The sequence below is a fragment of the Lemur catta genome, chromosome 11 (assembly GCF_020740605.2).
Source record: "Lemur catta isolate mLemCat1 chromosome 11, mLemCat1.pri, whole genome shotgun sequence".
In the NCBI taxonomy this organism is placed as follows: Eukaryota; Metazoa; Chordata; class Mammalia; order Primates; family Lemuridae; genus Lemur; species Lemur catta.
In genome coordinates, this window is record NC_059138.1 from 19401034 (window position 1) to 19415393 (window position 14360).

Sequence of the window (14360 nt, forward strand, 5' to 3'; positions counted from 1 at the left end):
GAACCACTTTATTAATTTCTATAAAACAAAGCCTGCTAGGATTATGACTGGGATGATGTTGAATCTATAAATCAAAGTGGGGAGAACTAACATGTTAACATTAATCTTCTAATTCATAAATATGCTATATCTCTCCCTTTATTTAGATCTTCTTTAATTTCCCTCAGCACTGTTTTATAGTGTTTACTCTAGAGGTCTTGCAAATACTTTTTAAAAATTATATCTAAGTATTTTGTGCCTTTTGATACCATTTTATTAAAATTTATATTTCATTGTTTACCGCCAGTATATGAAAAAAACTTTTCTATATTAACTCGGTATCCTGTGACCTTGCTGAATTCCCTTATTGGGTCTAATAGTTGTTAGATACATTCCTTGGAATTATCTATATAAATAATTACATCATCCGTGAATAGAGAGTTTTACTTCTTTATGTCCAATCCAAATGCCTTCCGTTCCTTTTCTTGCCTTTTAAAAATAATACTTCTAGTACAATATTGAATAGAACTGGTGAGAGTGTGTCAGAGATGATAAAAAGAACAATAAATTTCAGTTAGAAAAATAAAGATAGACAGATTTTATCGTTTCATTCTTTCTTAACACCCAGCCAGGTAGTATAACTGACCCTATTTATTCTGTACTTAGTATATATCTAGACTAAAAAACAAACTTAGCGTGTATATTTAAGCAGACATTTTGAATCGTTGGAGAACCTTGAGAGGTTGTGGAGTCATTTTTGCAAATATTTGTAAAATAAACTGGAATGATGGGGAGAGTGGTTTTGGTAAGGATGTTTCAGAGCAGGAATTGGCAAACTTTTTCTTTAAGGGGCCATTAAATAAATATTTAAGGCTTTCTGGGCCCCTCTTGTTTCTGTTGCATATTCTTCTTTGCCTTTTCTTTTTAACAACTCTTTAAAAATTTAAAAACCATCTTAGCTCTCAGGCTGCACAAAAACAAGACACAGATAAGATTGAGCTACAGTTTACTGACTTCAGTTTTAGAACATTAAAAAGTTTATAGCACAAAAAAAAATTGTTGGTGAGGATGTGAAGCAATGGAAACCTTATGTACCCCCATAAACAACTACTTCTGAAATCAATCCAACATTATCTAGTAAATTTGAAGATGTATGTATATTCTTTAAAAAAAAATCCTGGGATTTTACTTTTGAAACCAGGAGATCATTTCAATCACAGACATTAAATTTTGCAAATGTCATGTTGAACAAGTTGCAGAACACCATAGCATTCATGTAAATACTAAAGAACTAAACAATGTATATTGTATGGGGATATGTACATATGGTAAACCAAAGAAAAACAAGAAAATGGTGAAGATACTCAGGAGAGTGATCATCTCTGGGAACAAAGCAATGGAGCATACCGGAACAGATAATGGAAATGCTCTTTTTAAAAATCTGTTTGGTAATTGTACAGGCATTTGTTTTTATGATAATTTACTAAATATATATGTTATAAATAGCATGAAATATGTCATAAGAAAAAGAGTGAAAAGAAAAATAAAATCATTTTAAATGTTTAAGCTAAACTTTTCTACAATTGGCAGTATCTCTTCCTGTATCACTAATTTGCCTAGTTTTTTAACCCTATAAAATAAATCCTCACCAACTGTGAAAAGCTAAGTATAGTGTTGAGTATCATCTATGATTTTCTATAGTTTTTATAATTCTTATTTTCTATCTCTCACTGTATGGAATTTTGTAACACAAAGTGGTTGATCACAACCCAGTATCAATATCACTATATTTCACTGGATATGATGCTGCCTCTAGCCCTCCACAGTGTTTTTCAAAATGTTTTCCCATTCTTTAGGGTCTTCTAATGATAACTTATGTGTAAACATACATGGTCATTTAGGAAGGAAATAAAGAAATGAAATAGATATTGTTGGGAAGCAAGTTTGAGGAGTCAGGGAGGCATCCTAAAGTTGGAGTTACATCAAATATCTTATCACCAAAAACTTACCAGAATAAATCTATATAATCATTTGTAGATATTTACTGCTCTGCCTCTTAAATCCTTCAGTAAGAATGACTACTATGCAAGTTGCTCTTTTGTCTCTTTTTTGTCAATTGAGGAAACAACAGCATTGAAAGATGACTGACTTACCTAAGGTAACACAGTGAATTAGCAGCAGAGTTAAGACCAAAACCTAGGCTTTCTAATCTCAAATATATTTCCCCCTCAGCATAACATTCTGCTTCTTTCTCTGCTACCTAACATTTCTATGTTTATATTCTTTTTTACAGATGGTCTCTTCAAGACTATCCTCCCCTCTTTTTTTATTGTCTGCCTTTTGGGGACATCTTTGAGTTCAGGTATTGATTATGTTAGTTAAGATAAAAACGTTATTAAAGCATTATTGGAGTTCATCAATTGGATATCCACATGGAAAAAATGTGAATCTTAACCCCACCTCACACCATACACAGAAATCCATTTCAGATGGATTGCAGTTCTCAATATACAAAGCAAAACAATAAATGTTTTAGAAGAAAACATAGGAGACCATCATAACCCTGGAATAAGAAAAATATTTTAAAAATAAAACACAAAGGAATTTTGATAAATTGGAACTGATTAAGGAATTCCCACTTATCAAAAGACATGAAAAGGCAAGCCACAGAGTGGGAAATATTTGCAGTACATATGGGCTGAGCCTTAAAAGGCTTAATTTGAGAATTTATAAAGAAGTCTTACAAACCAAAAAGAAAAAGGCAGATAATAAAAAGAGTCCAAAGTTTTAAAAAAGACCTTCTCTAGAAAAGGATATACAAATGGCCATGAACATATTAAAAATTTGTAATCATCAAGGAAATACAGTCAAAACCATAATGGCAGTTACTCACCAGAAAGGCTGAAATGAGAAAGTTGGAAATACCAAGTGTTGGTGAAGATGTGGAAAACCAAAACTTTTAAACACTGTCAGTGGGAACAGTACAGACACTTTGGAAAACTGTTTGGCAGTATCTACTAAAGCTGAACATGGGCATATCCCAATGACCCAACAATTTCATTCCTTCAGTGTATTCCCAACAGAAATGCATATATAAGACCAATTTAAAATGTCAGGCTAAAGAGTTAGGAGTTTGGAGGCAGTTTTTGTGATGGTTAATGGAATGACCTTTAGAATCAAAGCCCCAGGGTTTAAATCCTGATTCTACCACTTATATTAGATGTTTGCTTCAAGTGATTCACATAAACTCTTACTGCCTCAGGTGACTTAGCTGTACTATGGGAGATAATAGTACTTACCTCATAAGAGTTATTGTGAAGTCTAAATGAAATAATAAAGATCTAAGTATAATATTCCAGTGTCACTATTATTGTTATTTTATGTGCATGTAGTATGGAAAGAACTACTAGTCCAAAATTAGTTTTTTAAAATCTACACACACAGAATAGTTGAATATTGACTAAGTTATTTGGATTCTTTTTCTTCTTTTCAGTGTAGTTATATAAGTCTTTTGAAATACAGATGGATTTGTTTCAGGTTGCTTTCAATTTTAATATTTTTCCCCTTCTCATCTTAATGATTTATTTTTTAATGTGTAGAACATTATGCTTACAAAAGTCAAAACTATACAAAGAAGTATATTCAGAAAAATGTCACTTTCTCTCTTATGTCTTCCACCCCCCATGAGTAACCAACTTTATTGTTTTTAGGTTTATCTTTTTTGCATATCTTTTTATAAAGATAAGAGATACATGTATGTTTCTTATTTTCTCTTTTATCATAAATGAAAGATAGCATATTATATATGCTCTCTTGTACTTTCTCTCTTTTTTTTAACCTAAAAATATATACTGGAAATCACTCTAAAACAGTGCTTGGAGACATTCCCCATTTTTTTTATAGCTACATAGTACCCCAGCAGGTGTATATAGTAGTTTATTGAACCAGTCCCCCATGCTTGGACATTTACGTAGTTTGTGGTATTTTGCAATAACAAGTAATGGTGCGGTGGATACCTCGTGCATATTTTTTCAAAACGTTGGAGGTGTATCCTTAGGGTAAATTCCTTCAAGTCCATATGCTAGGTCGAAGGTAAATAAATAGGTAATTTACAGAGAATGCTAAATTCTACCAGCAATGTATGAGTCTGCCAGTTTCTCCGTAGTTGCACCAATAATGTTTATTATTAAGCTTTTGAAGTTTTACCAGCCTTTTGGTTAAGAAATGCTATCTCAATGTAGTTTTAATTTGAATATCTCTTATTATGAGAGAACTTAAACATCTTTTCATATTTTTAAGGGACATTTAATATCTTTTTGTGAATTGTCTGCTCATATCTTTCCCCCATTTTCTCCAGGATTTTGGTCTTTTGTTTCCTCAATTAAAGTTTTTTTGTATATTAAAGATATCAAGTCTTTATATATGAAACATGTTATGAATATTTTCTCCCAGTTTGTCATTTGTCTTTTGACTTATGGTGTCTTTTGTCATGCAAAGGCCTTTTTTATTTTTATGTAGTCACATTTGTCAGTTTTTTATCTCATTTGACTTTTTTTTTTTTTTTTTTTTTGAGACAGAGTCTCACTTTGTTGCCCGGGCTACAGTGAGTGCCGTGGCGTCAGCCTAGCTCGCAGCAACCTCAAACTCCTGGGCTTAAGCGATCCTACTGCCTCAGCCTCCCGAGTAGCTGGGACTACAGGCATGCGCCACCATGCCCGGCTGATTTTTTCTATATATATTTTTAGTTGTCCAGATAATTTCTTTCTATTTTTAGTAGAGACGGGGTCTCGCTCAGGCTGGTCTCGAACTCCTGACCTCGAGCAATCCACCCGCCTCAGCCTCCCAGAGTGCTAGGATTACAGGCGTGAGCCACCACGCCCGGCCTCATTTGACTTTTGAGTCATAGGTAGAAAAGCCTTTTCCTTCAGATTATAGAGGGATTCACCCATGTTCTCTTCTAGTACATTTATACTTTTGTGTTTTACATTTAGATCTCTGATCCATTGGATTTTATTATTGTATATAGTGTGAGAAACAGATTCAATCTTATCCTTTTCCAGTGACTATCCAGTTGCCCCCTAAAATGTTATTTACAGACCATTTTTGCCCTGGTGATTTGAGATATCATCTTTATGATACACTAAAGTTCCATATGTATTTGGGTCTGTTTCTGGGCTTTCTATTCTATTTATTATGTTGGTCTATGTATTCATACACCACTGCCACACACTATGTTAAATAAAGAAGCTTTGTAGGATATATTAATATCTGTTAGCCATCCATCATAGCTCTTTATTTTCATTGTTTTCCTGGCTATTCTTGCATGTTTGTTTTTCTAATAAACTTTAGTATCAACTTGTCTAGCTTCATAAAAAATCCCATTGGCATTTTTATTGGGATCACATTAAATATTCATAAGTTAACATCGGGGAGAATAAATATCTTGACAATGTTTAGATATCCTAACAAAGACAAGGATGTCTTTTAATTTGTTCAAATCTGCCTTTCAAGAATGTTTTATAATATTTTTATGTTAGTTTTGAAAATTTTTTAAATGCTTATTTCTAAATAATTTATATTTTTGTTGCTATTATGATTTTTTTTTTTTTTTAGACAGGGTCTTACTTTGTTGCCCGAGCTAGAGTGCAGTGGCATTGTCATAGCTCACTGCAACCTCAAACTTCTGGGTTCAAGCAATCTTTCTGCCTCAGCCTCCCCAGTAGCTGGGACTCAAGTGTGCACCACCATCCCCAGCTAATTTTTGTATTTTTTGTAGTCTCGCTATATTGCTCAGGCTGGCATAAATGTTTTTTAATCCATTGTATCTTCTAACTAGTTATTATTCACCTATATGAATATTATTGGTTTTATATGTTAATTTTATATGCTCTTACCTTGCTGAATTACTGAGTTTTATTATTGATTATCTGGATTTTCAGGTATACTATCTTATATCATTTGAAAGTAAAGATAGTTTTGTGTTTTGTCTTTTCCAATTCCTATTCCTCTAATTATTTTCTCTTACCTAATTGCATTGGCTAATATCTCCAGACCAATGTTAAATAAAAGTAGAGATACTAGCATCCTGGCATTATTTCTGATCTTAATGGTAATGCTGCTCGGGGTTCCCTGTTAAGTAATACACTGGCATTAGAATTGAGGTATTTATGTTTATATTATGGAAGTATCCATCTATTCATATTTTTTCAAGAATTTTTATTAGAAATGGGTATTGGATTTTTATCAAAGGCTTTTCAGCATTTTGGATATAATCATAAAATTTTTCTCCCTTGACTCATTAATATGATGAATTATATTAATTAATTTTCTAATATTGAACCATGCTTGTATTTCATCATGGTATATTAATTATTTCCTTAATGTAGTATTAGTATTAGACTCTGTTAGCTAACATACTACTTAGAATTTTTATATCAATATTCATAAATTATTTCAATCATTAATTTTCCTTTCTGTGCATATATACCATCTTTATTAGGTTTAAGTATCATTATGTCACAGAAAGATTACAGACATTTTCTTTCATTTTCTATGCTCCAAAACAGCATATACAGATTTGGGTTTATTTGATTTTTGGTAGACAATTCTCAATTCTCCATGGGTCTCTTTGCATTTCTACATATCTTGCAAGTTAGACACTCACTGCACTTTGTTTCCTACCATCCCAACTTTGTTTCCTTTGTATAGTGCAAGATATCTTTCAGCCGTAGAAGACAGAGACAATACAATGTCTTCCTCTAAAGTAAAGGGCAGATTTCCTTACAGCCCTTGAAAATGCAAATAGTACTCCCACTGGAGCACAAAGCAAACATGCTTACTGTCCAGTATAATAATGTTTTCCTTCAGAACAAAGGACAGGCATGCTTACTGCCCATTGTAAAATATTCAATTTCCATACCTTGGGGTTCTTATCCTATAATGTAACCCACTGTGGGGCACAGTATTATCTGTCTCTCTTTGCATTGCTCTCTGGGAATTGGGGTTCAAGGAAGCCCACCCCAAAATGCTGATACTCTAGCTACTACTATTGGTGTAATTACAGCAGTAACTGTCTTTCATTGCTGAGCCAGAAGTCTAGTGTTTTCTGCCAGCATCCATGAAATTGTAGCAGGTTAATTTGCAAGTAGGGTAAAATCTCACACCCTTCACACTCCTTGACACTGGTCTTTAATGTTGTGGTAAAATTCCCCTAGAAACCATTTTGTGAAGTAGTTCCTTGATAACTTTCTCTGTTTCTCCTGTGGAAATGAGTCTGTTCAAACTTTTTATCTTTACTGCTCACTTTAAAATTTTTATGTGCTTATTTGTTTAAGGTGGAGAGAGACAATCTCTTGAATGAACTCCATTTTTACATTGCTTTTTATTTTCCTTTGAGGTCTCCTTTCTTATCTTTCATGAAGAACAATTATTATCATTTTAGATAACTATAATGCCTTCTTAGCTTATAGTAAATAAGAGGGAAATTATACTTTACAGCTAAAGTTATAAAGATGAATATCCTGTGTTTGTTTCCTATAAGTGGTGGTTGTACAGTCATTTTAAAGGTGACTCTTCTGTTTGTTTTTCTACAGGTGGTGGTTGTACAGGCAATTAGTGCCCTCTGTCAGAAATACCCTCGAAAGCATAGCGTCATGATGACTTTCCTCTCTAACATGCTCCGCGATGATGTAGGTGGACTACGTTTTAATCATAGGAAGTAGCTTTCTTAAATTCTTTTGATTGCCATTAAATACCATAGTGTTTTAAGCTTTGATTTCTTTATCATCTCAGTATGCCTCTCAAGTAGTATACCTAAGTCTGGTTCCTGTCCTATTGCGAAACATGCCATTGCTTTGCTTTCCCACTTGGAGGAAAAAACACTTTTGTTTCTTTCGTAAAGGGCAGGAAATGAAATTTGAATATTATAAGCCTGAGACTTGGAGTATAAGCGTTTTTCCAAAAAGTGTCCTTAGAATGAATGGCAGTTTTATCTTCTCTTGTCAGGGTGGCTTTGAATATAAGCGGGCCATTGTGGACTGCATAATCAGCATCGTGGAAGATAACTCTGAGAGTAAAGAAGCAGGTCTAGCCCACCTTTGTGAATTCATTGAGGACTGTGAACACACTGTTCTGGCTACTAAGATTCTACACTTGTTGGGCAAAGAGGGCCCCAGAACGCCTGTCCCTTCCAAGTATATCCGCTTTATTTTTAATAGAGTCGTCCTGGAGAATGAGGCTATCAGAGCAGGTGAGTCATTGGAACACTGATAATGATGTGATCTGCTGATCTTTTGAAATACTTAACTCAAGAGTGTGGTAATGGAAAATGAAGCTGCAAGATTTGTTTTATGGTAGGATCTTAGAGCATACATAGAGCTCAGATGTACAGCTCTTTCTTTGTACTCCAATTTCTATTCTCATTTTTGACTTAGATTAGAGAGAACCCTTGCATTTCAGTGTGATAGGAATACTGTGATGGCTCATCCTTTTTTTCAGAGTTATAGCCATATGTATGATTGTATGTGAAATTTGTATATGTGTGTGCCTATATATTTTTAAGTGACTTCCTGTCTAATCTTTCCTTCCTTTTAGCATATGAACAGGTCCAAAATTTCTCCTGTAATGTAAACCCTCCTGTTAGCCTTCATCTCACACTAGCTGCTGACACTATACTTTTCTTCCCTTTTGAGATAAACCTCAAGTAACCATTATTAGCTGCCAGCATGAATTCATTTTCCATTTTCACTTCAACTCAATATAATCTATCTCTCTTAAAAATCCTCTGAAGCTATTTTTTTAAAAAATTACTTATAAACTGCTTGGGAAATAAGTCAGACACTAATGTTCTTATCTTTGTTCACCTCTGTCAATTTGATGTACTATTGACTAAACACTTGATGAAACCCTCTACCCTTGATTTCCACAATAGCCTACATTTTTCTGTCACTCCTAAGTCTTATTTATAGTTTCTCTTCCTAGGCTCATTCCTTAAAATATTACTTCTCCTTAGGGTTTTATCTTGTCAACATACACATTCTTCCTGGTTATCAGAGCTCTACTGATATACTGTGACATTCCAGTCATGTCTCTTTCCCGAACCTGTGTGTCTGTGAACCTGTGCCTAAGGCACTTTAAATTCAACCTTAAATTCAAACTAACCCAAACTGAAATTTTCACCTTTATCATCCACTCAGTTGTGAAGATAGAAACTTATTCTACTGTATTACAACTCCCATCTATTCTTTAGCAAAGTGCTGTCAATTCTGTCTCCTTAATATTTCTTCATTCTCTTTTCTATTTTCAGGGGTACTGATTTAGGCTGTCAACCATTGCAGATTCCTAACTAGTCTGAATGTTTATTAGACTCAATGCATAGCCAGTCTATATTCCACACTAAGTTCAAAATGATCTTTCAAATATGTAAATTTATCCCATGTTTAATAGCCTTTAATAATAATTTTGAGGTTAAAAAACACCCCATTTTTGTTTTCTTTCTAGTCTCTTCTTGCTCTCCAACACAGGTCATATGTTCAGCCTTGCTCAGCTGTGTCCAGTACTATACCATGTTTTCTTCTCTGGGCAGAGGGCATTTGTACTTGTTACTCTTTTTGCCTCTAATACTCTTTTCCTGACTTTTCCCTGTGGCTTATTCTACTTGTTCTTCAAAATTTAGTTCAAGTAATAAGTGTCAACTCCTTGTCTTACTTCTCTACCACCACTTCTGACTTAAGTTCCTTTCTCTGTACTCACATAGCATCCTGGATAATAGTTCTACCATAGACTTACTCTATTATATTATAATTATCTCTTTACTTACCTGTCTTTCCCACTACAGTATAACTCTTGAGGTCAAGGACTATGTCTTTTATCTACCCCCAGCACCTAGCATACTTCCTGACTAAAGTTTGGTGAATAGTGAGTCTCTATTGAATGTAAGGAATTTTAATAACAGAATTTCTTTTTATGCTTGGGGCTGGTTGTTTGAGATTAGAACTTAATCACATCAGTGTGATATATAAGGTGTTGTAGTGGGGTAGAGATACGGCTTATACAGAAAACCTGTATTATTCTTTTCCTTCAATGCATGGAGGATTTTCCTATTCAGAGCTTTCTTGGGCCTACAGAATTCTATTTATGCTTAATTGTATCAAAGACATAAGATCAAGAAACCCTCAGTAAAACAAGTGAGTTTGTCTCCACTGAACATGGGGAAACTTCTTTAGTTTTTTAAAAAATGATTGTTGCTTAGGTCTGAGTAACCAATATTTATAGTGTTTTATTTTATGCTTCATTAATTATAGCTGCTGTGAGTGCTTTGGCTAAATTTGGGGCTCAGAATGAAAGTCTTCTCCCAAGCATCCTTGTACTTTTACAAAGGTAAGTGAAAGAATCCTTTTTTTTTTTTTTTTGTAAAATAAGAATTCCACATGGCTGAATAGCAAAATCCTTATTGTACTATATTAGATGCACTACAGGGCCAAAGACTGAGCTGATGGAATAAGTCGGGGGCAAATGGCATTTTCTTTCTCTTTCTAATAATTACATATGTGCCAGGTACATGTAACATTTGACTTTGGATTTCTCTTATATAATTTTGAGAAAGTGACTTAAATATATGTACTTCAATTTGTACAAGAAGGGCTAACTTAAAAAAGATCTTAGGCAAATCACTATGTACAGTTGAAAATAGTAGCTTTTCATGGTCTCCATGACTCCCTATTTGATGAGGAAAAGATTTTGTGATTGCATCTTGTAATTGAAGCAGGTAAATTACAGGCCAGTGGCTGGCTGGTTTAAATAAAAAAATAAATTGCCATTTGAGTAGTAACAATGCTTAGATTCTGAATACTGTTTATTTTTTAGTATCCTTAGAAAGTATAATCTTCTCATTTCTTAATTGTAGAAAAGTCTTAAGTCTTTTTTTTTTTTTTTTTTTTTTGAGACAGAGTCTCATTCTCTTGCCCGGGCTAGAGTGCCATGGCGTCAGCCTAGCTCACAGCATCCTCAAACTCCTGGGCTCAAGCGATCCTCCTGTCTCAGCCTCCTGGGTAGCTGGGACTACAGGCACTCGCCACCATGCCTGGCTAATTTCTTCTATTTTTAGTTGTTTGGCTAATTTCTTTCTATTTTTAGTAGAGACGGGGTCTCACTCTTGCTCAGGCTGGTCTTGAACTCCTGAGCTCAAGCAATCCTCCTGCCTCAGCTTCCCAGAATGCTAGGATTACAGAAGTCTTAAGTCTTTATCGGGCTCATGCAGTTACAGATCCAAGAACAGACCCTGCGATTTCATGTTATTGTGTTCTTTCTAGTTATTTTTATTGCCTACTTATATAGTGCTTCTGATTAATAATAACAGTTATTTCTTTAGTAATTCAGAACAATACCTAACATTTGCAGAAACTTTAGGAGCCACTATTGACTATGGTTGAGCTCTTTTACAAAGGTGGTACCAGATGACCTGAACTGTGTCCTTTAGGTTTGATGGTAAAGCTATAGGAAATCTTTGGGGTAGTGTGACATGCCTATTCTGTTTCTTCTGGACAGGTGTATGATGGATACTGATGATGAGGTACGGGACAGAGCTACTTTCTATCTGAATGTGCTCCAGCAGAGGCAGATGGCACTGAATGCCACATATATCTTCAATGGTCAGTGAGAGCCAAGAACATAGACAAACACACTTTTGTTCCCCAAATGGTGTCTTGGAAGCTTATTTCATGATGATTTGTATATGAGCTAACTTCACTAGGCAAATGCTTGCTTTTTGTCTTTGAATGCACTTGCATTTCTAGGGAAACCTGTGTTCATAGGATATTCTCTAATTTGGTAGTAGCAATTCCTATAAAACCATCTATAAAAATACATTTCTTAAAGCATGTAAGAGCCCAAAGAGTATTGCTTATTTCTGGTTCTCCTTGAACTCCCTCTTGGATGGGTTTACCTTTTTTCCCTTTTCTTATGCTGTCATTGTTCCCACATGGCTAAGTTGCTTTCTTTTCTTGGAAGTACTTATATTTTATTGAAAATTTTTATGCTCTGCTCCCATGTTTTCTTGAATGAGATAAGGCAGTTTATAAGTTTATAAGGCAGTTTTATATAATAGCTTTTATTTTTAATTACTTGAGCTATGAAGTCTGTGGCTGTATTTTTTTCTTCCTTCAGAAAACTTCCTTCAGATAAATGTTACAAATCTGGGCCTATCTGGAGCATAGGATTGGCAAGAGGTTATAATGCTGAGATTTGTCATGTTTCACAGGTCTAATGGTCTCTGTACCAGGGATGGAAAAAGCCTTACACCAGTACACACTGGAGCCTTCAGAAAAACCCTTTGACATGAAATCGATTCCTCTTGCAATGGCTCCTGTCTTTGAACAGAAAGCAGGTAATGGGAACAGTTAACTCTACTTTCCTGTGCACAAATAATAAATATTAAATTTTCTAAAATAGAAAATATAGAAATCTAGAAAAAATTACAAAATATTAGCATATTTTCTCTAATATTTGTTTTGTTTTGTTTGTCACTCCTTCTAAATCTTTTAGATATAAGACACATGGTATTTTTCTAGGAGTTTTTTTTAAATATCCTAGTTTTTACATAAAAGCAAGAATATAAAATGTGTCCCAAGATGAACATCTTTTCTTTTTTTTAAAATGCATAGTGTTGTAGCATTTGAAGGTACACAGTGCCACTGTGTATCTCAGAGCAATAACAGGGCTATCACCTCCTATTTTTACTTTCTGAAGTTGGTAATTTCTAAGTTAATTAATTTTGCTATTGGAGGTATGTCTTGAAAAAAATGTATGGGACAAGATGATAAAAATATTCCCAACAAATATCTATCTTTAAAACTTAAAAAAGAGGAAAAAAGTATTTAGTGGTTAGAATACAGAACTGAGAATAAAAGAACTTATGCTTAATTTTCCACATTTCCAGTTTTTCTGTTGATACCATACAAGTGATTTTTCCTATTTTTATCATGAGATTTGTTTTATAAATTATTCCTCCTTTTCTGAGTAATTTTTTGTATATCCTAGTTTATTTAAAGCAAATTCTATATTTTTAGGGCTTATTATTTCACCATATATGTTCACTAAATTTTAATTTGAGTGCCCCCCGCAAAGTGACAGAGAACCCATTGGTATGGTTTAGCAATAGCACATTATATATCTAACTAGAAGTTTCTGCCTTCATCTTTTTCTGTCTGTATTGTTAGCTTGATGGTGGGAAGGAAGCTCACTTAATTGCTCTTGTCTGTCTTTATAGAAATTACACTTGTGGCTACTAAGCCAGAGAAGTTGGCTCCTTCCAGGCATGACATTTTCCAAGGTATGATGATTTGATGGGTAGAAGGAATAATCTTGCCCCCAGGCATTGTAAATATGATAAAATCTACTACTTTTATCAGTTTGATTAATTCTCAGTACAGGAAATATTTGTGTGGCTGAAGATCGTAGGTTATAGTTGCTAAGTGTATGCAAGTCCATGGAACTTTTCAAATTCCATTTGCTAACTGGGAATGTTATTCTTATCTGTATCTTGTTGGTTAACAGGAAACTTAAATTCTAAAGGATTAGGAATTTAGTTTCTTTTTTTGCTTTTAGTAATTCAGTATATGAACTCGCTTATTTAAAAGATTATTTCACTAAAGCTTGGGGACATATTAGTTAAGTGTTTGGCTATTAGAAATTAAAACATTTTAGGAATCCAGAGTAAAGTTTTTCCCTGTCTTTTTCATATCTTCTTTCCTTTTTTTCTTGATAGAGCAATTGGCTGCCATTCCTGAGTTTATGACTCTAGGACCCTTGTTCAAGTCTTCTGAGCCTATTCAACTTACAGAAGCAGAGACAGAATATTTTGTTCGCTGTATCAAGCACATGTTTACCAATCACATTGTGTTCCAGGTGAGATAAGTGTCCTTGGCTCCTGAAGGGACTTAGTATAAACTGGTATGCTTTGAGACAAATATCAATTCCCCTTTAGCTTATAATTCTAGTTATTTTTATAGAAAATTAATTTGGCAGAATTTCTGGTTTTCTTTCCTAATACCAGAGCTATAGAGATCCCTTCATATGATGGGTAACTTTTGAGGGTTAAAATCTAAAAAGACATAAAACTGAAATGTCTGAAGAAGTTGGACAACATAAAGTATAACCTATTTTTAAAAATCATCTTTTAGCATCAGGGTAAATTAAGTGGATTGTTCAAAGAACTTAAATTTGACAGCCATCAGACTTCTACCATCTTGTTTGATAGAGCAATCTCAGGAAAGAGAAAAAACTGATCAATAATATGAACAAAAAGTCCTCAAGAATAAGACTATCCTTGTCGCCTAAAGAAAAATCTTAGGAGATCTACAGTTCTGTTTAGAGAGGGAAGGTAT

At 34.0% G+C, this 14360-nt stretch overlaps 1 protein-coding gene across 4 annotated transcripts in view; it reads left to right on the forward strand.

The window, feature by feature from the left end:
• COPG2 (COPI coat complex subunit gamma 2) overlaps nucleotides 1-14360 on the forward strand; it is a 129646-nt gene that overhangs the window by 70922 nt on the left and 44364 nt on the right. For all 4 annotated transcript variants that reach the window (XM_045565481.1, XM_045565483.1, XM_045565482.1 and 1 more), the window contains exons 13-19: nucleotides 7572-7667; nucleotides 7984-8227; nucleotides 10281-10356; nucleotides 11524-11627; nucleotides 12236-12361; nucleotides 13244-13306; nucleotides 13742-13881. In XM_045565481.1, coding sequence (XP_045421437.1) covers nucleotides 7572-7667; nucleotides 7984-8227; nucleotides 10281-10356; nucleotides 11524-11627; nucleotides 12236-12361; nucleotides 13244-13306; nucleotides 13742-13881 — 849 coding nt within the window. The remainder of the gene's footprint in view (nucleotides 1-7571; nucleotides 7668-7983; nucleotides 8228-10280; nucleotides 10357-11523; nucleotides 11628-12235; nucleotides 12362-13243; nucleotides 13307-13741; nucleotides 13882-14360) is intronic.